Source organism: Podarcis erhardii, assembly GCF_964252035.2.
Source record: "Podarcis erhardii genome assembly, chromosome: 14".
NCBI lineage: Eukaryota > Metazoa > Chordata > Lepidosauria > Squamata > Lacertidae > Podarcis > Podarcis erhardii.
In genome coordinates this window covers 47995140-48021703 of record NC_138503.1, presented here as the reverse complement: position 1 = coordinate 48021703, position 26564 = coordinate 47995140, and the positions used below count along the sequence as shown (strand labels likewise).

Sequence of the window (26564 nt, the reverse complement as noted above, 5' to 3'; positions counted from 1 at the left end):
TGCTTCCACATGAGGCCACCAATGGCCAGCAATTTGGATGGCTTAGACAAAAGAGACTTAGACAAATTCACAGAAGATAAGGCTAGCAATGCCTACTAGGTTAGCGGTCAGCAAACCTTTTCAGCAGGGGGCTGGTCCACTGTCTCTCAGACCTTGTGGGGGGCCGTACTATATTTTGGGAGGAAAATGAACGAATTCCTATGCCCTACAAATAACCCAGAGATGCATTTTAAATAAAAGCACACATTCTACTCATGTAAAAACACACTGATTCCCAGACCGTCTGTGGGCCGGATTTAGAAGGCAATTGGGTCTGATCCGGCCCCCTAGCCTTAGTTTGCCTACCCATGTACTAGGTTCTTCCTCCACTGTCAGTCAGCATGAATACTAGTCACTGGCGTAGCGTGGGTTGTCAGCACCCGGGGCAAGGCAAGTAATTTGCGCCCCCTAACCCGTGGATTTGTGCCCCCTAACCCGTGGATTTGCGCCCCCTAATCCTAACCCCCAGATGTTGCACCCGGTGCGGCCGGGCCCCCCTGCACCCTCCACGCTATGCCACTGATACTAGTTACTGGGAATCACAAGAGGGGAGAGGTTCTGCTCTGGTAGGGTTGCCTCAAAAACATATTTTCTTTGCAATTTTGCAAAAAAGAAAAAAAGAAAAACAACTTCTCTTTCTGAATATGGCAACTGAGGTTCTGCTTGTTAGTCACTTTGAGAGCTGGATGTTGGACTGGATAGTCCACTGGACTGATCCAGCAGGCTTTATTTTTTATTTTTATCTAGGCAGCACATTCTGGTCCCTGTCTGTTTTTGACTTCTGGGGATGCCTTTTTTAATCTTGAAGTAGGGGATGAGTGGGTGCTCTAGTTTTCTTTCCACTGCATGAGTAACCAGCTGCTGGATTAGAAAAGGCATTAGGCTGGTCCAGCAGGTTCTCCTTATGTTCTTAAGTCTAAGGAGACTAAGGAACCCACACATGAGATTGCCAAACAACAGCAAGATAAGTCTAGCATGCAAAGATAAACCAGGATCAAGCATGAGTAAACAGTCGGACTCCAAAGCATGACCCAAGGGAAGCAAGTCAACAACTCAAACTAGGCAAGGAACTAGGGACATAGGTCATTCCAACAACTAGGAGGATCAACTAAGAGCCTAGATTCCCAAGCCATGACTAATCTGCTAGTGTTTCAGGGTGCCCTTGGGGCTCTCAGGCATGTACTTTGCTGTGGGCCTATGGCCTGGGCTTGGGCCTTTAGGGGATGGGACTTGACTCTGCCTCCGACTCCACCAGGGGCTCATCTTCTGACACTTGTGTTGGAACCCACACCAAGAGTCCATTGAAAAGATCCTTTGGAAGTGGTCCTGGGGTGGCACTCCCTAGAGGTTTTCAGGGTTAGCGATGGGGACCCTGCCTGCTCCCCCAAGACTTTGGTCAAGGGGAGCTTTCATTTGGTTCATCCTCCAAGGAGTCTGGGTCCGGCCTGGGCTTGACAGCAAGTTAGATTATCTTTGATGATGAAACACCAGTCTAACAAAGTGCCACTTCTAATTGCCTGCCACCTTATCCTTGACACCTGAAATATTGTTACAAAAATTGTGTGCCAGCCCCAACTCTCTGCAAGATTCCTGGGGGTTCCAGGCACTCACCCAGGATCTGCGTTCCTTTGGAGAACTGAGACACAGTGGAGACTGTCATAGCTTTAAAAAGTATGGTTTATTCACCTGTTTACACCTTCAGTCTGCATGAAGAGGGTCCAGATCTTATGGCATGGTCATTTCAAGAGGGGCTTGTCCCTCACAGCAACGCAGCCAGCCTTCAGCCAGCCTGCCCAAGATGGCTCCCAGTCTTTCTTCCCCCTTCTCCTTCCCAGAGCACCTTGCTAAAAACTATTTTCTTGTCATCTTACACCCAGTTACCCTGCCAACCTTCCAAACCCCCCAGTTTCTGTTGACACCTCAGGGCAAAGGGGAGGAGGACAGTTCTCTTGCCTTGCTAATGACCCTCAGTGGCCCTGTATTGATTGTTTCTTAATGGCCCTAGCTTGGCCAGGTCGCTTTGCACAAGTGAACTCAGGAATTCCTCTGCAGCTGGCATTTCTCCTTTCACATCCCAAATAATCAAAATCCTACCATTTATTAATTTCTAGGGTTTGGGGAGTTCTCCTCCAACCTATAACAATATGATCGTTATCAAATCGAGCAGAGATTTTCCTGGGAAGAAAACACTTAGCACAGTTCAGACGAGAATTTTAAAAGAAGAAAGAAAAGGGGGAAAAGCTTAAAGATGTGGGTTAAAATGGGGGATTAACTGGAAGAAGGATTAGTGTTGTGGTATCTGCCTCAGATGGGACCAAATGCACGGGTGAGCAAATGTTGCTAATAGTGCATAAAAGGGAAAGTGGATTCCCCCCCCCATAGGCACTAACATCTGTTGGTGTTTTTAAAAGCAAAGCTTTTCCAGAGGGGGCCAATGGATGGATCACACAGGACTGTTATAATTCTTTGGTCAATTTGTATAGGCTTTGATAGCTCGATCAAATCAATACTCGCATTCTTATGCCAAAGCTCACTGGCCAATACCTGGCACCATCAGCTTGTGGCAGAAGCCTCTGTTCTGTCATCCGTGCTTATTTGCTTTACAAAGCCTGAACTGCTTTGAAAGCCAAGATGCTTCTCCGACCGGCTGCTATGAACAGGTCCAAATAAATTTCAGCACCATGAAAAACTGGAAGCTGTGCATTACAGAACACCTTTAGAGACAATGCAAATGTATTAGAATCAAAGCATATCCAACCCACCCACAGTATGATTTGGTGGCTATACGTCTGGGACGGCTCCCCTGTACAATTGCTAAATTCGTCCACAAGCGAACCAGTCCTTGAAAACCTCCATTTAACCCGATGAAGAACTCTACGGAACTTGAAAGCTAACTGCATGGCCAGCCTTGTCAGTCTGAAAGTTAGATTTCACGAATCTTACCACCTGGAGCCTTTAGAGCACAATCCAGTTGCCGCTGACGTTGCTATTCAAATCAGAGAGAAACCGGGTTGGGCCCTCGGGAATTTATGATTATGGCTTTGTTCCTGGGATGCCATTTCAGAATTCCTGAGGATTGTAGTCATGTATGACAATCTTTGGCACAAAGTCATGCATTCCAGACAGGGCTGTTAATGGCCTTCCCCCTGCAGAATATCGATATCTCTTATTTCTCTCTTGCAGAGGGAGAGGGAGAGTTGCTTTGACCGGGTAGTTTGATGTGGGCCAACGGGGAGTGCCAAAGAGACCATTAGGCAGCTTGTAACTCTCTGTCAATATTTGACCATTGTTCTCAGAGGTTAAGGTAATATTGGTAACTGACCAAGAGTGACAGGCTGTCTTTATGTGAGGCATTGCCGAGAGCTTCATCACTTGGGTGAATTCCCACATTATATGCAGCGAAGCACGGCTATTCCTGGTTATATCCAAATGCTGGGATCTTTGCAACTTGGATGTCTGTCCATGGGCAACTGTCTCGCCATGACAGCTGCAGGATGAGGTGGGTTTGTGAAGCCAGGAGGCAATTGAGCCTGTGGGATCTGGGCCAGCCCAAGGCAATTTGCTGCCTGAAGCGAAGGGTGTGTGGCAAATGCCCTACCAGCCTCGGTCTGCCTTCCCTGAGCCCCAGGACGACTGCCTATCAGCTTCCTCCTCCTCTCAGTGTTGCCCTTGTAGAACACAGCAGGGAGGAGGATGGGGACAAAACCAGAATTAGGCCACATACACAACATCCATTTAAAGCACTTTAAAGAGCTGTGGCTCCCCCAATAATTCTAAGAGACCCCTATTCTCACCCCAGACCTACTTTTTGCAGAGTGGTTTATCAGTTTATCCCCCTTCACATGAAAAGTCATACACATTTGTGGGTGCATTTATCCTAATGCACCCATTTTTTGTATACAGTTTCGACTAATAGACACATTTCTCCCCATTATTTCCCCCCAATATAATGCATTTTTGTATATTTTGTTCATTAATATGTACATTCTTTGGTGCACTCTTCCCCTTAATATATGCTTATTTTGGTGTGGGATGTGTTTGTTCAATGTTTGCATTTTACTGTATTTTTTGTTTTCTCAGCAGCCTTGAAGCTGATGCAGGGGCCGGTATAAGTACTCAGACACAGGGCTGGCTAACCTGTGACCTGTCAGATGTTCTTAAACTACAGCTCCCATCATCCTTGGCCATGCTGGCCGGGGTTGATGGGAGCTGGAGTCCAGCAACATATGGAAAGTACCAGACCCCCCGCCCCCGCCTAATAAATAAGCAACCATTTTGCAACAGTCCCTGGGTCTGGCTGTGCCGTTTCTTGAAAGGAACAGATATATGACGCAGGAATAGATCAATAAGTTATGTCTGAGCATACAGAGGGTGTGTTTCCCTCCACACAAAACAACTGCAGCCTGTTCCCTCATATTTAAGATTCAGGGGCCTCTGTGGTCCTCTTTCTTTCTTTCTTTCTTTCTTTCTTTCTTTCTTTCTTTCTTTCTTTTAAAAAGCAGTGCCTCGGTCTCCCTTCACTACATCCTAGGAATGCAGGCCATTAAAAACCAACTGTTCAAATCAGGGACAGGAAACCAGATGCCCTCCAGATGTTGTTGCCCTCCCACCAACCACATCCAGCATGACCAATGGTCAGGGATGATGGGAGTTATAGTCTAGCAATATCAGGAAGGCCACATCTTCCTCACCCCTGGTGTAAAGCTTATAGTTGCATTTTCACGCCGCTGCTAAACCAACTATTAGCGACCACTGGAGAACATTTCCCTCCACCCTCAAGTGGTTTTCAGAAGCAAGATTTTCCCTGCCTCTCTGATTTATTCATGGGAATAAATAAGATTTTGAGGTTTTGACTTGGGGTGGGGGGGGGGGCGAGGAAGAAAAGGATTTTTGCCTGCGGAAGTGGGAGGATGCAGTTTAGTTGCACTCCTTGGGGTGGGAGAAGGAAGTGATAGCGACAAGGATGGAAGTGAGAGCTGTGCGATGGTGGTTTGGCTCTTAGTCATTCCTGAGGCTGGGATGAGGTTGAATGATCAAAATACGGGCCACTTTTTAAAACAACCCAGGAAAATCCTTCGTCACAGGAAGGAGAAACTTCCAAAAATGCCTCTAAAATAGGCCGGTTGACTCAACGCATAACGGAGTGGAAAGCTTGAGGGAACGTTAAGATCTGGATAGGGTTTCTGCTTCTGTGTGTGTGTGAGAGAGAGGAGAGACCACGGTTACATCCGCACCACATATTAAAAGCACTCTTATGTCACTTCAGTGGTCATGGCTCCCTCCCAAAGAATCCTGGGAACTGTAGCTTCTTATGGGTGCAAGGAATTGTAGCTCTGCGAAAGGTCTCCTAGCTTGGCATCCTTCACAAGCTGCAGTTCCCAGGATTCTTTGGGGGGAGCCATGATGCTTAAAGCAGTATAGGAGTGCTTTAAATGCTAAGGTGTTGTTTTGACCCACGTTGCACTTCCAGATACCGTTGGGCCACAGCTCCCAATGCCCATATTTTGTGGGGCTGCTGGGAAATGGGAACCCAGCACCACCTGGAGGAGCCCAGGCTCCTGACCCCTGTAGCTAACCACTATACCCCACTGTACTTGAGCATTGGGAGCATTTTCAGTCTTGAGCATTTTCAGTCTTGAGCATTGGGAGAAAAATCTCTTACAAATCAACCGGGTGTGTGTCTGTGCATTAGGACCTCATGTTCTCCTTGTCTTCTCCTGTGTTCCCATAATTTCCCCCTCAGCTTTCCCTCCCAGTGTTAATTTACTTTCCGTGCCCTTTTTTGTGGCCTTAGATGTGTGTTCTTGGAAGGAGGATTAGCTCGGCTCCCACAACAAGCGAGAGGGAGCCTGGTTCCCATTCTGTTCTCAAGCGGAGAGGGGTTTTGTGACTTCCAGAAACTGAGTCATCTGTTATGTTGTGCGGGGGAACAAGGAGACCTGTATTTTCCAGCTCTCCTTCCAAGAGAACAGGGAAGTCAGCCTGTGGTAGGGCAGCCAGATCAGGGCTGGATTGAGGTTTGATGAGGCCCTAAGCTACTGAAGGTAATGGGGCCCTTTCTATGTCCAGCTGTCCTTTGTCAACAACAAATGGTCGCTGCTTTTTGTGTTGAATATTTGCCCTATGGTAATTGATGGACCTAATAGGTATCTAAAGCCATTTGCACATGTTGCCATGCAACCAGTCCATGCAGAATGTAGGCTCCTTATACAGTGGTACCTCGGGTTAAGAACTTAATTTGTTCTGGAGGTCCGTTCTTAACCTGAAACTGTTCTTAACCTGAAGCACCATTTTAGCTAAAGGGGCCTCCCGCTGCTGCCATAGTATGTATGGCGTTGATGCTGCCATAGTCTTCGGACAATTCTCTCACGATAACATTAGCAGTGTGAGAAATACTGAGAAGTAGGTCCTATTGAGTTGAGTTCAGTGAACCCGACTCTTATGCTGAACAAAAAAAGATGAAAAATTATTATTTTCTTGCTTCTGCTCTCCCTAATTCCTTCAATCCTTCAATTTCTCCTCAGACAAGGACGTTAAAACGTCCCTTAGAAAATGGCGGGAAATTTGATAACTGAGGGGACAATAAGTTTTATTTATGTGTTTATGTTTACACCATATATATATATATATTTGCTTTCGTAGATTTTCACGGGTACAGGAATGCAGGTTTATATTTGGGAGAGATGTTTCACCCCCTGGGTAATATTTTCCTGATGCAATTCCACAAACAAACAAAAACAAAACCAAACCTGAGAGGGGGCAGGTCTTATATTTATTCCACCACTAAAAAAGAGATGTGTGACTGCCTCATTTTTATATACACACATCCCTTCAACATCTCCCCCAACACACAAAAAAGACCCCCCTTTCAAAAATGTGTATATACAGACAATTTTTTTTAAAAAAGAGAACGAGCCGTGTTTATATATACACATACGCCTCCATTACATTTTCCCCACCAAAAGGGGTTAGGTGGGTTTTTATCTATGCACAGACATAGACTGTCCCCACCGCAAAGAAAAGGAGTCATCTTATTTATTTGTATGTATATATACATACTTTCGCTCACCCCCCTAAGGAAGGGGAAGGTTAGTCTTTATATTTAGACTTCCCCCCCCTCAAAAAAGCCATTTTTTTCTTGTATACAAATATGTGCTTGTTCCCCCAAAGGGGGCGCGAGAGCTTTACTCCCCTAGACGCCCCCTCAACATTTCCCCCTCCAAAAAGCGGGGGTCTTTTTTTTATACCCAGACTTCCCGCCTCAAAAGAAGAAGAAGAGCAAGCCAAATAAAAGAGGGCGTGATCTTATTTATTTACACACACAGACACAAAACACTCGCCCCCACATAGATGGTTTCCTTTTCCTTTTTGAGGGCTCCCATTTCCTACGACCTCCCGCCCCCTACCCTTCCCAAAGAAAAACAGATGCGGGTGGATAAAATTCCTGAGAGGGAGGGAGGGAGGGAGAAAAAATAAATAAATCCTCACAATTATCACTGGTGAGGAAGGGAAAACAACCATGGGCGAGAACGCGCGCGCGCGCGCGCTCACACACAGACTGGAGAAGCCGCCCCCCCCCGCCCACTTGTTTCTCTCTGTGGCGGGACGGCGCGGGAGCGCGGGAGCGCGCCTTGCCCGCCTCGCTCTCCCCGTCCCTCTCCGTGCCTCCCTCCCTCCGCCATGTTGGATGGCGCGTGTGGGCGGCGGGTGTCAAACCCAGTCCGAGAGGCGGCGGCGGCGGCGGCCACGACGCTCCTCCTCCTGCTCCTGCTCCTCCTGCTGCTGCTGTTGCTGCTCCTGGCGGCGCTCCAGTCCGGAGGAGCCACTTGGGCCCTGCGAGAGAAGCAGCAGCAGCAGCAGCAGCAGCAGGTGGGGGGGGGTGGTTGTTGTTGTTTTTTTATGGAGGGGAGGTGGGCCGGACCTGGGCCTCAGGTGTCGGCGGTGGGAAGGGGCGTCCGACCCTCCCTCAGCCCCCGCCGCAGGCTGGAGGGAGGTGGGGAAAGAGCAAGCGTGGCTGCTGGGTGGGGGGCGTGCGCGTCCCCGAAGCGGGTGTATCGAGGCGGGTGGGGGGGGCGGGGGGCTGAGGAGGAGGAGGAAGAATTGGGGGGGGGTGTTGTTGTTGGGTGAGGGGGGTCGGCCAGGGCTCGGGGTCGCCTAAGGCGGGGTCTGCCAAGCGGGTATCTTGGGGGTGGGGGGCAAGCGCCTCTGAGACGGGAGAGGCATCTTTGCTCCCCACCCCCAATGGGCGCTGCTTCCTCTGCCTCTTCCCATGTGGCATTTTTAGCTGGTTTGGCAATACAGATGGATGGATGGGCTTGTTGCTGGGTTAAGTTGGGCATTGTAAATATTACCTGGGGTGTCTTCCCCCCCCCCCTTTTTAGTGTGTGTTTCGCTATGGCATTTTAAATCTTCCCAGTTTTGCTTCGTTTCTGCGTCTTTTAACCTGTTTTGCTTTGTTTCTGTGTGCTAAACTGAACTGACTAGTAAGTATTTGTTACATTTGATGTATTAACATAGGCGTCTTAAAATGTTTATGCACTGACACTTAGGTTATGGAGATATATATATATGCATTAAGTATCTGTTACATCTATGTACCACATCGTATATATTCACAATGCCTTATCAATTGCACACATGCATACCCTACTCCGTAGGGGTGAGTTCAGTAAGTGATCCATTATGAAGCTCTGCTCCCCAAAGGGTCAACATTTCATTGTGAAGATTTTGGTTTTTGTTTGTTTTTACAGTACTGCTGTTTTTAGTACTAACTTACCTGATACATAGGCTGGTTTTGTCAACATATTTCTGTTTATACTGGCTATTGTGAGACTCCTCAGATGCAGAAGAGGTGGGGCATGCGATAAGAAATTGGGGTTTCCTGAAACGGGGTGCTTCATAAGCATGGGAGGGAGAGAGCTGGATTTATGGGTGTAGAGTAGAGGGATGAGTTTGGGGATTAAAGTGACTGGATATCTGGAAGGTGGTTGTTTGGGGATAGTGAAGTGGGGTGCACGAAGGAAGGAAGGAAGATAATGGGGAGGAAGCTTATTTGTGTTGGCTTATGTTGCTGTGAGATGGGTGGGACGAGAAGAGACACTGGAAGACGTTGAGGGGTGTGGGTTCTTGGGGCTATGCTTTGGGGAGTCTCTACAGAGGAAACCAGTTTATGGGAACACATGCCTGTGTACGGGGGTGTTTTATGGGCTTGGGCAAGGTTTGGAAGGCTTTTGTTTTTCCGTGTGTTTTTGCACGAGTGTGTCAAGGTGGCGTGTAATGCTGCCTTGAAATTAACACCCTGCATTCCAAGTAGCCTTTGTTGTCTCCATTAGGCTGGCAGCAACAGTTTCTTCATATTGTGGCAGCAAAGTCTGTAGCCACTGATTTTTTCCCCCCTCTGAGCAGCAAATCTAAGCTTATCCTTGCAATACCGGAACAGCTAATGGCAGTGAAATATCTGTTTTCCATTTCTGTCTAGCCTAGATTTGATTAAAATTTCTCAGAAAGGGGGTTCATATCTATCTAACTGAATACATTTTAAATCCCCTGACACTCTCAACTTGTGGATTTGCAGCTGACTTTTTCTTCATTTTTTCTTTTTTTTATAAATCTGATTAGTTTGAGAGATGTTTGAAAGTAATGTTATTGGATCTGGAGAACATAATGTTAAAATATGCATTAAAATTGTAGTTGCATAGGGAGTTACCGCTTTGAACATGATACATAGCTTTGCTAACACAAAATGATCGTACTGCTCTACTATAACTGTACAAAAGCATCTTTACTGTTCCGATCTGAAAAAAAGTTAGTGGCCATGATGAAAATCTAATCTCTCTGCTAATACTGGTAATATGTGCTCTTGATTATATTCTGAATTATTTTGTTATTCCTAGTACAATAACCGAGAAACTTAAGTTGTGTTCTGTGTTGGTTTTTACTTAATGCCAATCAGAGAAATAAATCTTAATATGTGTGGTGAATTTTTGTCTTTTAAAAAGCCCCCCCCTCCACTTCTAAATTAGGTAAGAGTGTCTAACATGACTGCAGGTTACTCAGCACTATAGCCTATATATTTCACTAAGGTTTACTTCTGTGAAAGAATGGGCTTGTAGTTGACTGTAGTTGTAAGAATGCTTAGCTGGGAGTAAATTCCATTTAAAAATGAGATTGAATTCTGAGTAACTTATTTGTAGGACCAAACTACAGAGAAGCACATGTTCCTACAATAGCCTCACATATGTTTCCTCTTACATGCTGAATTGAACATCGTAATAATGGAAATACACCTGTGTAGCCTTAACTTACATATCCGACTGGTATTTTTTAGAGGTAATGGAAATTTCTGTTGTACTACGTTGTGTGGCATGTGAAACAGCCACTTAGGGTTTCACAGCCATTTTAGGGTAATGTTTTTGGCAGTACATGAAAACTACAGAATAATTGAAATAGTTATTTTTTTCCAATTTACCATCTCTAACAACATAATCTGACAAATGCTTGCACAGAAGTAAGACCCATTGAGTTAAACGGGGCTTACTCCCACTGTGTATGGGATTGAAGCCTAAAAGGAATTTCTAATTGGAATGGAAGTATTCTTTGGTAATGTTATTTACTGACATTCTCAGATTACCTTAATTCCTTCTGATCTTAGCAGATGTCTTGTGTGTACTTTCCATGCAGAGCATCGCTGGCTGACGTATGTCGCGGATCAAACTAAACCAGCCAAACTAGACAGATGAATTTTCAAGTACTGACTTGTAGATATGAATATTTTGGGGTGTTTGCAGCTTTTAGAAATACTGTAATATGTATTGTGCTTGGTATAAATAAACCGGATAGCTTTCTGTAGCCACTTGACAAGCTTAGCAGAGTAGAGTTGATTCCTTGGATGCCTTTGTGCCTTGAAGTTGACGGCATTTTTCCTGCATGATCTCAGGGAATCCTTAAAAATAGTTGCTCTACGCCATTGCTAAATGGCATACACCACTTGTGGGGATGAAGCCTCAAATAACTTCTGTGGTGGCCATATTCATTTATTGTTTGTTTACATGGAAAAAAAATAGACTGCTTAATGTTAGAAAATTTCTAAGCAGTGAATCTTACAGCTTTGTAAAAGATTGCCACAATTGCGAACAGTTCTGAAGTTGGAGATCAGTTCTAGTCATTATATTGGGCCAGAGAACTGGCAGCCTGTGGGCCAGATCCAGTCTATGTAATCTTTTGGACCACCTTTTCAATCCTTCCTTGGCCCCCTCACCACCTCAGCAGTGGTCCATTTTCTACAGCCACTGCTTTGGGAGACACCTAAGTTGTACCTCAGAAGTCGAACAGAATCCATTTGGGAAGTCTGTTCGACTTCCAAAATGTTTGGAAACCAAGGCGCAGCCAACGTAACCCACGTCGGACATTCAGGTTCCAAAGAAAGTTCGCAAACTGGAACACTTCTGGGTTTGCAGCGTTTGGGAGCCAAAACATTTGACTCACAAGGTGCCTGACTTCCGAGATACGACTGTGCTGCTCAAAGCTGGGGTTCCCACATAATGGTAGCATGAAATTTATTTTGCTTGGTGTATGTTGGCCTGCTTTCTGGCTGTTGTAGTGCAGCCTGGAGGTGAATCCATCCCTGTTTGCAACAGTGGATTTTAAAAATCTTGTTATGCATAAGTCATAGGATATATATACATATTTCTAACCGGTGAATTCAGAAATCAGCATGCACTAACATAGACTATTCTGTCTCTGTAGGATTTGGGTTGAGGCAATTTTGCTGCTGTAACCAAATTATCTGTTATGCTAGCCATTCCTTCTTGTGAATTGTGATGCTTTTAAACTGTCTTCGAGGGAACTTTGAAGCTCAGCAAACATTCCTGTGTATGGTCAGTAACGATAATCTTACCTAAGGCAGCTCGACTGCCACCAAGTCTTCCCTTGCAAAGTGTTGTGTTGTGTGCTGCAAGGTTCGTGAAAGGTGATGTTGAAACCCGGCAGGTCTTTTTAAGTGCTCTCAGGATATGCAACACAACTGGTTCCCTTAGCAGATCAGTCCATTCTGAAAGGTATTCCCTGAAGGGCGAAAATGTGAAAAGCTGCTCTAGCCTGCCACTTTATACATGAATTGCGGGGATTAAATGAGAATGGGGAGAGCCATGTGCACCACCTTGAGCTCTTTGGAGAAAAAAAGGTGGGATGTAAATGCAATAAAATAAATAAATAATACAAGTCAGTGTAGTGAGCAGTGGCTAGAGCATTGGGTTTGGAAAATGGGATGCAATCCGGCCTTGGACAGGTCATTTCTTAGTATAACCTTCCCAACTGTGCTGCGTATTTAGAGGAAGGGTGAGATGCAAATGTTCAATATAATAAAAAGGCAGAAATGACCAGTTCTCTTCTTCAGTTTCTACCTTTTCATCAGACCAAGATGGATTGGGTAGGGCTGTCCCATCAGTCTGGCTCCAGTAATACATTATGCCTGGATGTTCACAGGGCTTACACATGGTTAAAGCTGGAGCCAGCTAACATTCATTGGCTACAGTATAAATGCATCTCCTTATTTACTGCAAGCTATCTCTGAAGAAACTGACGAATGAAAACTAATGTTGGCTTTTAGGAAGCAAGGAAGCTATGGCATTCAGGACGAGACAGAACACAGTTTTCCTTCCTTGACTATGGTTTGTGGCAGCTGTTCCTCCTGCATGCTAATCAGTCCCTGGTTGAAAATAATGGTGGTGGGTGGAGTAGCTGTGGAAAGCAGCAGAACGGCGTGTTGTTTTTCTCTTCCAGTCCTAACTAGGCTTGTTCTTAAGTAAACCCCACTGAAATATATGGGCCATGAGAAGAATGTGTGTTTAGGATATCAGCGAGCAGCCTTCATGAGTTTCAATCCCTGATTGTCCCATAGTTTCTATAGCTTCTGTGGCTGCTCGCTGGAGTCTCCAATGATTTTTAGAGCAACCTTGGTTGGTAGTAGATCACATTTCTAATACTGGACATAACCAGGAATAATAGGCATCAACGTCTAATGTTTTTTTTGTTTTTTTTTTACCATACATGATTTAATTCCTTTAGAACAGAATTTAAAAAGCCTGGTTCTTTGAATTTCTGCTGTGTAACTCCAGCGCCCAATTATTTTAGCTGATGGAAATATTGATAGTCTGAAGTTTCTTGAAGCAATTCCTGTTTCTTTTATAGGGAAAATTATACTTACATTTTGGAATGCCTTTATTTTGCAAAGTTGTCCATGTTTATTTGGTGTGTTATTCCCTCAGCGATGTTGAAGGCTATGGTAATTTTTCTTTTTAAATTAGGTTGAAGGTTAAAAAAATTGCTTTTTGTGAATTGTCAGGATTCATGAACTGAAATGATCAGCTCTCCAAAGCCATGATTAAATAATGTTTTCATGGGTAAACAAGAAATCCTAAGGTGGTTGGCTTTTGCAACTTTTTGCTCTTTTAACTATGCCTGATGCTTCTGATGGGAGTAGGCAGGGTGTTGAAATTGAACAAGTATCCTGCTGACTTAAATACTTCAATTAACATGACTCTCTTTCAGTATGCAGCTTATTTTTAAGAGCTTTGCAGAAACTGTTTGTAAACCTGTGAAACAAAACAGGTCGTTCTTGCCGTCCTATACTTTGTTGTTGTCCCCTGCCTCTACTTATTGGGAGACTTTGAATAAACCAGCGAATCTTACACATTGCCAGTTCTTGTGACCCTTAAGAGGACTTGTTTGCAGGTATTTCAGTTTCAAAATGTTCTGTTCATAATAACAACTTGGAAGCATGAACACAACATCTGCTCTGAAATGTTTTCTGTTACAGAATGCAAACTGTGGCATTGTACGTCTGTCAGTGAACATATTGCTTGTGATTTTTGAGTGAGCTTTGAAACATCTTGATAAGAATCGGGATTTTTGTTAACGGAATAAAGTGCATCTAAGTTTGTGCCTTCTAGCTTTGGAGCACTCCTTTCCAGTAATATCAAACAAAGAGTCATTATGAGCGGGTATGTTTGGCTGGTATGTTTGCAGTTGACTAAGTGTCAAGCATACTTTCCTTGGTATTATAATTCCTCAATTCTTTAACAAAGGCATGAATTCTTCATCACCTACAGCCTGTGTACAATAGCTGTATCTGCTAACCTGCTGAATATTGGTAGCTGCAGTTTCCTGCATTGCAAGGGGTAAAAGTTAAGTGCAAATTGTAAATTTACAAGCCATTACTTCGCAACAATGAGGTAGCATTGTATTTCGAGTAGACAATGAAAGAACTTCATCTGTGTTTGGGACTCACCGTTATTTCCAGTCTTTTGCTGAGATGTAATGTTTCCTTGGAGGGACGCCGGTGGCGCTGTGGGTTAAACCTTAGAGCCTAGAGCTTGCCGATCAGAAGGTCGGCGGTTCGAATCCCCGCAATGGGGTGAGCTCCCGTTGCTCGGTCCCTGCTCCTGCCCACCTAGCAGTTCGAAAGCACGTCAAAGTGCAAGGAGATAAACAGGTAGCACTCTGGCAGGAAGGTAAACGGTGTTTCTGTGCGCTGCTCTGGTTCGCCAGAAGTGGCTTAGTCATGCTGGCCACATGACCTGGAAGCTGTACGCCAGCTCCCTCAGCCAATAAAGTGAGATGAGCGCCGCAACCCCAGAGTCGTCCGCGACTGGACCTAATGGTCAGCGTTCCCTTTACTTTTACTAATGTTTCCTTGCCTTCCTGCCGTCCATCATTTTTGCCATAAGGTCTTGATGTGCAACTGTGGCATTGTCTCTTTCTTGGAGTGTCTGGTCTTAATTGAATTAATAGTGTTAAGTCGGAAGTGTTGAAGGTGACTCTCAACACAGGCATTCTGTTTTAGGCACCTAAACAGATGGCAAAGAGCCTCTTTGTTAAGTGCAGTTGTCAGGGAGGTTAGAGCAGTTAAAAATGATGAATTGCAAAAATCTTTCCCTTTGCGAAGGCTGCTCCTTCTGAGCAAGATTTAAAGTACGTTAAAGATTTTTCATGTGCAAGAGACTTAAAAGTAGCTATTCTCAACGTGAAGCCCAAAAGCCTTGTTCATGAAAATGCCTAACCCAGCCTTCTCCAACCTGGTGCTCTCCAGATGTGTTGGACTACTGCTTCCTCCAGGCAGTATGGCTGAGGGACAGGGGTGCTGGGAGTTGTAGTCCATCAACATCTGGAGGGCACCAGATTCAGGAACAGTGGCCTAAGTCTTCCCTGTTGCAGAAAATTTATCATGACTCTATTATAAGGAGTATGATTGCTGCCTTTTGCAAATTACGGTGCTCTTAACTTAGAATGCTGTCACACTCGCTCCAGTTAGTGCAGGTAGCACTGCCTCTACCTTGCCTAACCCCAATGCTGCCTCATTCTTGTAAGATCTTAGGTTAATTTGTATCCAGAGTGAGAAGGATATTTGCAAAGCTGTTTGTGATAAAGGAGCATGTCTGAGAAAAAGGGAACGTACACTTTCTCCTGGAGCCAATTTACAGAAAGTAGCATTCGGCGAAGGAACAGACAGCAGAGGCTTTGTGGAAGCATTGTTCCCCTCCAGTATAAGAGCAAGTGAACACCCACTTGTGTGAAATGTCAGTGAACAGTAAATAGATAGAGTATAAATAGGGAGGATGTATGGGAAGATGGGATCAGAAAGCAATGACAAAGCCATTCTGGCACCAATAAAATGCTGGTATATTGTGATGAAATTTAGTGATTTTTTTGGTCATAAATGGCTAGCTTGTGGAATGGGGGGAAAACGATGGGTCCAACTCTTATGACATACTCAGGCTTGCACCTGACTGCCTTTCCAGGACTCTGCTGCTGCCTGCCCTGTAGGCCAGTAAACTAGGAAGTAAAATTTATCTGAGGCACTTGATTTTCTCTGTATCTGTGCTGTGCTATTCCTCCTCATTTGACTTTGTCTTGTTGTGGCAAAGGCAATTGCTGCTGGAAGGTGGTTGTACTAAGTGGCTTTCATCCCAAAATACAGCCTGGAAATCATGAAATCCTAATAGGCCTCCAAATGTTATATACTGCTGCTGCTGTTGAATTTCTGATTTTTCCCCCCAGTAGAGATTTGAAGAACACTGCTATGCTTTACTGGGTAGACAATAGTTTTGTACCCAATGAGTGTCCATCTAGTTTATTTTAAAAATTAATATTTTTAATCCATCTAATTCATATTTTTAAATCTTTAAAGTGGGGCTTGAAATGACTTAGAATATGTGCAGCTGAATGCTGAAGAGAGCTGCAGCCTGAACCAAGTAAGACTGGATTTATCTTAGTTGCATTCAAAAACATCTGCTGAATACATTCAGAATGTTAGCTTTTCTTCTTTCTTTTCTTTTATTTTTTTTTAAACAGCTTCTATATATTTAAGAATAGTATCTGATTTTGTAATCTGCTTCTGCAGGTTTGTTTTTTTTTAAATACCTAACAGAAATGGAACTGAGTGTAATTCAAACTAAAAGCTTTTGACAACTCTCATGAAGTACTAAAACATACAAACTTGTTTGGGTGCTGAAACTGTTAACCCTGTTAGGAAGTGTTATGCAGTGGTCTGTCCATGCTAGCACTCATTTCCATAAATAAATGTTTGTTAACTATGTGCATATTGAAATGGACCTGATATGTAGATAACTCTGGAAAGCAGGGCAAAGGTTTTGGTTTTCTTCAGATGTTGAACAATTAGGAAATAAATTGGGGGTGGGGCATGGCTTGTTTTACACTTAGTTCTGTCCCTTACCGAAGACTGCAGTTTTCATTCTTTAACGATTTGTAGAAGTTTAACACCCTTGGGACCTGCTGGGTTATCCATTTTTTGTTTAGAATGGTGAGGTGATCTTCTAGTGCTGGTAATAGAGAGTAATCACAAGTTATTGGAGTAGCTCTCCCTGGAGTTTAGACACACATGAATGCAAAAGTGCTGTAGGTTTCTGGTGACAGCAGCATAGTGTTCTAAAGGCTGGCTGGCTGTCATGTGTGAATATTGTACAACTGCAGATTATATACTCCACTTGGTTGTGACTTCTGCCAGAGAATAATGTTTATAAATACTACTTGTTCTTTGTAATTCCCACTGCTTTGAAATTTGTCAAGAGGCAACACATACATACAAAAACATCTAAACATTATTTTTTAATATCTTTGAGGTATTCTTACCCCCAGCCAAGAAAGAAAGAAGAAAAATATGTCAAGTTTTTATTTGTTAAGAACTCAAATAACTCTCTGACTGGTCAAGCTATGTCTGACTGGTCAAGTTCTGTTTTGAAATGAACACAGTGTAGTCTTTGTGAGTATCACATCCTTGGGTGATGATATGCTTTGAGTATGTTGGTTCTAGAGCTTATGTGCACTGCCAGTCTAAAACTGAACTGGTGTTCTGCTCTATTTCCTGATGCAAAGGGTACAAGTCTTTCACCATAGAGCTACTAGGATCTAGAGTGTGGCCTCTTTGCATCTGCAGAGAAACCTGGAGAATGTCAACCTTCAATTAAATGTCAGATGATCAGGGCAGGTGTGTCCCTAGTCTTCTCTCCCTCTATGCTTTCAACAGCAAGTTGATTCTATGGTGATGTAACAGAATTTCTCCACTATTTTACTAGCTCTACAGTTTCTTTCTTTCTTTGCTCAGAATGACTAATAATACGTGGTTTTCATTTGCGGTGTATTTCTTTTTTTATCCAGAAGACTTCATTGACACAGCATCTTGCTGCGTCAGGTTTCCTGTTATCCTTCCTGTCCCTGCCCTGTTAATACTTCTGACGGCTGAAAGAGGAATCTTTTGGGGGTGCTTTACTTAAATTAAGGACAAAACCCTCAAATCTTGTAATACTCATGTTCATAATCTGCAGTTCATAGGTCCCAGAGCAGGGTCCTGTGAACCTTGTTGAAGCTTGATGGATCTATATCTGTTTGGCGCCTCAATGGGGAACCACCTGGGAATTCTGTGTGCACCACATTAAATTCCATGCAAAAGTGGTGTGAGATAACATGACAAATAATATAACAACACTTCTTAAGTGTTCAGAGCATATTGTATACACTTTCTTGAGTGTTATTACCACGTAAGGTAGGCCAGTTGTATTTCCTCCTGTAGATTTCATTGTGGCAAAAGTACACTTACTTTACAAAAACAGAGATCTTTGGTATAGTTCCTCCGTCTAGTGCCCACCAGATGTCGCCAGATTAAAACCCCACCATTCCTGCCCATTGACAACGTTGGCAGTGGCCGATAGGATTTGGAATCCAACATTTGGAGGGCATCAGGTTGGGGAAGGTTGGCATAGTAGTCCATACTTCGCCCACAAACTCTTATTCAAGAGTTAAATTCCAATATTTGGGATCTTTCTTTATTTTAACCTGCTACTGGGAAATGCCTTTTAACTCCCTCTCTCCTAATACTTTAGACTATGAATACACTTTTATCTTGGAGAAACGAGCCCCTTAGACAATTAACCTTCTTTGCCTCTTGCCACCTGCCTACTTTTCTCAGTAACCAGGCCTACTGTTTGAATGGTGAAAGAGGAAATGGAAAACTTCCATAAGTTTAGTGTTTGAAGGCTGCCGTCATCCTTTCACAGACTGGGAGTTTGAAGAAGACCAGTGTGTAGACTTCAGAAGAGTAGTTCTGGTCCCTGCCCCCTTCCAGAACGAAAGCTTGCTTCCCAAACCTTAGTTTGACCTCATCTCTGAATAACTTTGTGTTTAAATAGCCTGTGTGAGAGTGAGACAGCGTGTGTGGGGCTGTTCCAGCACTCCATGCTGTTCTATTCACATGAATTGCTGCTTTTTCTCTTCTGCACAATGGTGCAGGAGACCTAATATGTGTTCTGCATGTGGGCTTTTATGCATTGTGCCCAGCTTCATAGCTTCTTTTAATACACGCTTCTCTGCAGCATCATACAGAACAGTTCTGTTTTTTCCTGTTTAGTTTTGGAAACAAGTCTTTGAAATTCTTATAAAGCATGTGTTCTTAGGCAGCGCAATTGGTACCCAAAGCAATTTGTTCATTCACTTACATACTTATCATTAAGGATCTAATTAAATGTTGCAGATGGATGTATGTAATAAAAAGAGAAACAGCCCAGTTCTTTGCTACAAGGCTTCATGAGAAAGGGGCAATTTTGAGCAGAGGCGTGGTGGGTTGAGGAAGAGCTCAGCCCTTTTTCTCCTGCTGTTTCCCTGGTAGAAATCACCCACTCCCTATGCCACCATGAGGCAAAGAAGCAGGCTTTTATTATATGCTTTGGCGTAGCAAGGTTGTAAGCCCAATTCTCACCATGTTTGTTCAGAATTAAGTGCCAAGTCCTCAGCTCCCACCCATTTCAAGAGGACTTGGAAGTAGCAAAAATCTAGGAAGTCTCTGCCTTTGGCAAGTGAACTTATTAAGCAGATCTGTTTCTCTCTCTCACCGCCCCCACCCCCTGACAGTTTGCAGGAATCACATTCTTGATGAGGCAAAAGGGGTCAACTTGATTCACAGAAGAGCTCTGGGCATCAGATCATTTGCATCACTTCATGTGATGTTAGATGCCTGTGACAGTGTTCATACGCATATTTTGTGCTGCAGGTCGCTAAATCCGGTTACAGAGTTCATAGGTTAGTAGGCTACGCACCTGACCATAATACATTCACATCACTTTCCGACAAGCACTCAGAGATGGGAAAAACACCTGCAGTCACTTGGTTAAAAGCTTGAATACTATCTTGGTGTGTGTGTGTAAGTAAAAAAGCTTCTGAGACCTTGGAAGGTCATTTCAACTCTGCATCCCCTTGTGTATACCTCTTTGTGGACCAAATTGGGCTGATTTAGTCATAAGGCAAGTGGGAGTCCCCATCCCCCCCACTTGAACTGGTATATGGGATGGTAATGAAATCCACCTTACTACCAAGGGAATCACTGTTTTTAAGATCTTTCCTGAACTGGTATTATAATCTATGAGATTTAGATTGATATAGAGACTAAGTTGTGTAGTGTAAATACATTGTAGAATGTACGATGGCTGCATATATACTCTGTGTGTAATAATATGATATGATGATATGATATGATATGATATGATATGATATGATATGATATGATGTAATATACAGTAATAATTTTCCTGAGCAGGCTCACTTCCGGAACGGGGCTTGTGGTGGTGGAGAATGACGCTGTATTGCCAATTTTAAAATGTAAACAACTTCTCCTTGGAGGTAGAGTGCCTAGTACATTTGAATAGGAAGCTGTTTGAGGCAGGAACCTTAATTAATAATTAGGAGCATATGGATTAATTGTGTTATAAAGGTCTTTTGGGGGTGCCTGAATTTTTCTAGAGCAGGAGTTGCTAACCTGTGGCTCAGCGGATGTTGATGGACTCCCATCATTTTGGCCAGTTTCATCTGACATTTTAAATTTTTTGTACCCCAGACATTTTAGGGAATGGTGGAATATCTGAAAAGCGCAGTAGTAAAGGGGTCATAGTGTAGTTCAGTGCAGTTTTGGCGGTAGGATTTGACTGCAAATTTCTCTAGCTTCCTTAGTTTTCAGCAGCCGCTCCTGCCATGCAAGTCACAACCCAGGATGTGGACGGCGGTCCAACTAAGCTGCTGTGCCACTGTTGAAGCCATGGAAAGGCAAAATTGTTGAGGCCTGTCTGACAAAACCAGTGACAACATCGCAGGCATCTGTTGAACTTAACTACGGATGGCATTCCAGTTGCACGAATAAGTCACAAGACTGAGAGAGACCGAGAGAGTGCTCTTTGACAATAAACTGACAGGCTACTGCAACTGTTCTAGCAGCTCTCTGTCTCTGAAAAGGCAGCTCGTGTGGGTGTTCCTGTTCTGGTATTTTCAACCAGCAGCTGCTGCATGAAATTTAATTTGGTTTCCTGCTGCAGTTGCAAGTTCATTTGCTGTGTGGGGGCCTCTACTTTTGCTGAGTTTGCAAGTTTGTTTAGTGACTTTGCGGTAATCTGCTAGATTAATTTATTTACTGCACAGTTATAATGAAAACATCTTACTGTGCATTGTTTTCTGACTCACTTTGTGACTCCCCTACCCTGGTCAAGTAGCATCTTGACAAAAGCGTAGTGCTCTTGACTTATAATGTCTTTGGGTGTGTGAGAGAACTGGATAATGGAAGTGAGGTGTGCATGAACTCCTGATAATGTCTGGGAGTGTTTGTAGTGTGTGTGTGTGTGTGTGTGTGTGTGTGTGTGTAGGATGGCAACAAGGCTTTGAGCCCTGAGTTGATTCCTTTCTGGTGGGTGCTGTGCCTCCAATAGGATGGACTGTCTTAAATTTGTCGTGTACTTAAAGGGAAGGAAGTAATTTCAACAGAACTTGCTTCAAACCAGAAGTTCGGTGTCACAATGTTCACCTTCATCTTCACTCCATTTCTCTCTCCTGGCACTTTATTCTGCAACTAGGGCTGTTGTGCCTGTGTCTGGATTTCATATACAGATTGCTTATGAAATTGGTTTGTGAGGGAAACCCTATCTGTGGTGTAATAATTTTGCTCTGTAGTTCTAGAACAAGAAAATGACCTTTTGGTGACAGGTCAGGGAAAATCGGAATGTTTGCTTTGGCTAGCTTTTTTAAAAGTAAGCGAACAATTAAAATGGCAACTGATAGTTTTCTGTGTTTCTTTTTTAGGTCAGAGTTTCCAGTTTCTTTTGTACCTTTCGTGAGGGGAGGAAATGACTTTACCAGAAATTGCTCCAAGTTGGTCACTCACATCGTGTCTTCATATCACAGGGACTTGAAACTTGGAGAAAACTGTGGCCGGTCTCTGAGGTCTTTTTGGGGGGAACCTGCCTTGATTTAGGAGGAGATAAAAATGACATCTTCTTCGATTAGGAGACAAATGAAAAACATTGTGAACAATTATTCAGAGGCTGAAATAAAAGTTCGGGAAGCGACTTCAAATGACCCCTGGGGCCCATCCAGCTCCTTAATGACCGAAATAGCAGATCTAACATACAATGTGGTGGCCTTTTCTGAAATCATGAGCATGATCTGGAAGCGGCTGAATGACCATGGCAAAAACTGGAGGCATGTTTATAAGGCTTTAACTCTTTTGGATTACCTGATTAAAACTGGGTCGGAAAGGGTGGCACAACAATGCAAAGAGAACATCTTTGCTATCCAGACTCTGAAGGATTTCCAGTACATTGACCGGGATGGTAAGGACCAGGGCATCAATGTGCGGGAGAAGTCCAAGCAGTTGGTGTCCCTCCTGAAAGATGACGATCGGCTCAAGACAGAGAGGGCCCAAGCCCTGAAGACCAAAGAGCGTATGGCACAGGTGGCCACTGGGGTTGGTAGTAATCAGATCACCTTTGGCAGAGGCTCCAGCCAGCCTAATCTCTCCACCAGCTACTCGGAGCAAGAATATGGCAAATCAGGAGGCTCTCCAGCCTCTTATCACGGGTGTAAGTATTTTCTTAATACATTTATTTGTCACTTGCTACCCAAATGTCTCAAAAGCAACCTACAGTTATAAAAGGATACATTAAACGATTTTTTAAAAAGTACATTATAGAAACAATAACAAGCTATATGCTTGATTGAGGGGCTTCTGTGCTTCTTCAAAGGTTGTCTCTCTTCTGATTGGTGGGTACATCAAAGGAAATGTGGATTTTCAAGCCATTTGTGTAGAACCTGTGAGGAGTGTACAGTTAGCCAGTTGAGATGGGTACGCGTGAAACGGGAGAGCCTCTTAATTTGGAGGCCCATGCTGTGCAGGTTGTAACTCGATGTGTTTTACTAGTAAAACTGCACAGTGCCCTGTATCACATGCTTTTGGGTGGAGCACTTAAAAAAAGAGCCAGAACTATACTTACCATGACAGAGCCCTCAATTATCTTGATAGGAGGAGACTGAGAATAGGTGTTGTACTAGAAAAACTATGCTACTGTATCACTTTGTGAAAATTTATCACTGTTGGAGATGGCTGTTACATAAAATTTACTAGTAACATAGTGAATGAACACAGTAGAAGTGAAAGTGGGCAACTGGAATACCGGTAAGCCAAGAACAAACCTTGGCTACAGCTTGTGGCTTGTTTCAAGAGACAAACCATGAGTCCAGGGTCAGGCATAACATCTAAGCAAATCATGACTTAGCTTAGTGTTATTGTGGCAGTAGGGGAAATGGGGACCATGTTATGGGTGAACTAGGCCATATATATTTGTACACAGGTCTTTATGCAAAACTTAGCAAATTAACAGTTCACAGTGCCACTGCTTCTTAAAATGTAATGCTAAGGGAAGTGTTCACTATTCAGTGGTAATGTTCTGAAATATTTACAAATACTGCATGGCTGTCAAGGCTAGTAGCTATTGATAGAGTGATCCTCCATGAGTTGGTCTGATGCTTTGGGGTGCAGAGGAAGCTACCTGAGTCAGTGGCCCTTATGTCATCTAATTGCATGTTAGTCCAGCCTTGTAAATAGGTCATGCAAAGCAACTAGCCTTAAAAAAAAAATACTGGTCTGCTGAGAGGGTTGTAGCTTGTGTTTCTATGCTGGCTAGGTAAGAAACACAATGAGGATGCATGCTACTGGTCTTTTAGCAGACTACTAAAAAACCGCCTGTTACTAAGCAGACTTCTGGAGGGACACAGAGCAATATGTATGTCGTCAGTCCTATAACTTCACTGATCTTGTAGTTTTTAATGTTATTAGACGTTTCTTTCCCACCATGCGTGATAATATTATAAACTTTTTTTCTGTTGAATATTCATACAACCGATTAAGTAAAAAAAAGTATTCCATAAAAATGTGTTAGTTTTAAAAGAGTGACAAGACTCTTTTTGTTCTTATTCTCAACTGTTCTGTGATTATTAACAGTGTTTTGTTTGTGGGTAGTTACGGGTGCTTGAAAAAGAGTGGTTATGTATGCTTGGAGTTTGATGCTTTTTGCCTGACGTGAATGTATCATCTAGGTTCCCCAGCTCCCTTCATTTGCTGGAAAGGTCTTGTATCGCTAATATTCATTACTCGTTACCAGGTCTCATTATTTGGCTTTAGTATCATGGTGCCTTTTTTAAAAAAAAGTGCTTTATGTTTTTCCTGTCCAGCTTCTGAAGTGTGAGCGTGTGCACACTCGTGTGTGCGAGCGCACTCCTAAATAGTGAAAACTGATAGCCTTTCTGGAACTCCCTCTTCCCCTTTGTTTGCTCTTCCCATACTGGCCTTCATTCACATGCATTCCAGTCAATTAATTTGGGATGAAAACTGATACCTGTTCTTTCCAGAAACTAATCCCCAATCAAAGAACTAAAACGAAGGATAGATATAGTGTTGCTGTTGGAATATTGCTTGTTTGGAAAGGGTAATGTATTTGGTAGTTTACCCTTATTTAATATCCTGCTGTTTAGTAGAGGGTGGGGAAAAGTTACCATGTTTCTTTACTCCTTCCCTCCACCCCCAAGGGTGGGGCTGTTGCTTTGAAAGCCCTATGATGTTTCAAGTGTGGGGGGAAAGGGCTACCTGCAGTGTGAATGCAAGAAGCCCAAGGAAGCTACAAGGAGCTTCGGGGGCAAAGGGGCCGGAGGCAAGAACTCTAAATATATGCATGATTTTTCTTCTTTGCATATCCCCCTCCTTACTTCAAACTGTATTAAAATCACAATTGAACCCCATATGGGCTCCATCCGAGCTGTCTTTTTGCTGCTTTCATTTGATTACATTCATGGATTATGTGACTGCAGAACTTGAAAGCTGTGGGGTGATCAGTCACCACTACCTGTCTTACTCAAAGTCACCTCTGCTTTAGTGTTACTCCAGGGTCAGAGTGGAGTGGAGCTGCTTCACTTGATCTCTGGGATGGAATTTGTTGCACCAGTGTCAGTGTGAACCCCCCCCCCCCAAATACACACACACACACACACATCATTATCATATATCTGATTTATTTATCACCAAATGCAGAACTTCTCTAGGCAGTTTACATACACAATAAATAGACAACTGTCAAGTTTAACTATCAGCAATACCCCAAATGCACATGCATGTCTGCATGCACACACAGAAAAAAGGAGCATGATTGTGATTATCACCCCAAATCCAGGAAGTTGAGGTATGTCTGGTGCTAAAAGGAAGTACCGGTAAATGGCTGTGTCAGGTGGGTCTTGCTGGGAGCCATTTTCTGTGGCTGCTCACAGATTGTGCAAATCCCTCCCAAGAGAGTTTAAACCAGGGGTCAGCAAACTTTTTCAGCAGAGGGCTGGTCCACTGTCCCTCAGACCTTGTGGGGGGCCAGACTATATTTTGGAAAGAAAAAAAAAAAGAACAAATTCCTATGCCCCACAAATAACCCAGGGATGCATTTTAAATAAAAGCACACATTCTACCCATGTAGAAACACCAGGCAGGCCCCACAAATAACCCAGAGATGCATTTTAAATAAAAGTACACATTCTACTCATGTAAAAAACATGCTGATTCCTGGACCATCCATGGGCCGGATTTAGAAGGCAATTGGGCTGGATTTGGCCCCCGGGCCTTAGCTTGCCTACCCATGTTTAAACTGCCTCCCTCTCTGTTTATTATCCTTTTGCTGGGTAGGCTAAGACTTTCCTGTTCAGGGAAACCTTTGGAAACTAAGGTGCAGGCAATGCTAATCACTGGGCTGCCATAAAGGCCAACAGGGTTTTTGATGCTGGTTCCAAATGTGTTCTGATATATTTGAATTATCATTTTTAACTAGTTTGTTTGTATTACTATGTATTTTATAATGTTGGGTTGTTGTTTTTTAGTGTTGTAAGCTGCTTCAAACCCCATCATAGGAAAAAGGCAAGATACAAATATATTTAATAATAATAATAATAGTTACAGATAGGTAGCCGTGTTGGTCTGCCATAGTCAAAACAAAATAAAAAAATTCCTTCCAGTAGCAAGTTAGTTCTAGGTATGAGCTTTCGTGTGCATGCACACTTCTTCAGATACACTGAAACAGAAGTCGTCAACAGGCTCATCACAGCTATCTGCCAATCACCCATCCCCACCACCCTTCTGAGTAATACCCCTCCCCACCTTCTCACTATATAGAAGGGTCTGGTGACTTCTGTTTCAGTGTATCTGAAGAAGTGTGCATGCACACGAAAGCTCATACCTAGAACTAACTTAGTTGGTCTTTAAGGTGCTACTGGAAGGAATTTTTTAATTTTGTTTTAATAATAATAATAATAATAATAATAATAATAATAATAATAATAATGACTGAAATCCAGCAAAAATATAGAAAAACATCTAGGAAAAATGTATGAAACATTATTGCTAATCTCAGGGACAGAGGAGAATTTGGTTTTTAATGACTGCCAAAATTGGGAATATTGTCCCTTTACCGTAGCCTGGGGTTTATTCCACAAGGCAACATAGGGCATTTTTATGTAAGAGGAAACATCCTTCAGTGATTCTCATGTGGTCTGAGAAGCTTTAATCTCAAAAATTCTCAAAGCAGTAACAAAGCAGGGCTTAGGATGTCAAAATTGGATCTATTCAGTGCCATCTTGCATAAACGTCTGATTTAACTATCATGTGCTGTGGA

The 26564-nt window shown here is 43.3% G+C and overlaps 1 protein-coding gene across 4 annotated transcripts in view; it reads left to right on the top strand.

The window, feature by feature from the left end:
- Positions 1-7714: 7714 nt before the first annotated feature.
- The window catches only part of EPN2 (epsin 2), a 38207-nt gene continuing 19357 nt past the window's right edge, over positions 7715-26564 (top strand). The window contains exons 1-2 of one of the 4 annotated variants that reach the window (XM_081839766.1): positions 7715-7908; positions 21667-22445. In XM_081839766.1, coding sequence (XP_081695892.1) covers positions 21851-22445 — 595 coding nt within the window. In that variant the 5' untranslated portion in view covers positions 7715-7908; positions 21667-21850. Of the gene's footprint in view, positions 7925-8293; positions 8523-21666; positions 22446-26564 lie in introns of those variants that run through there. The other 3 variants (XM_081839768.1, XM_081839769.1, XM_081839767.1) reach the window with 3 other exon arrangements.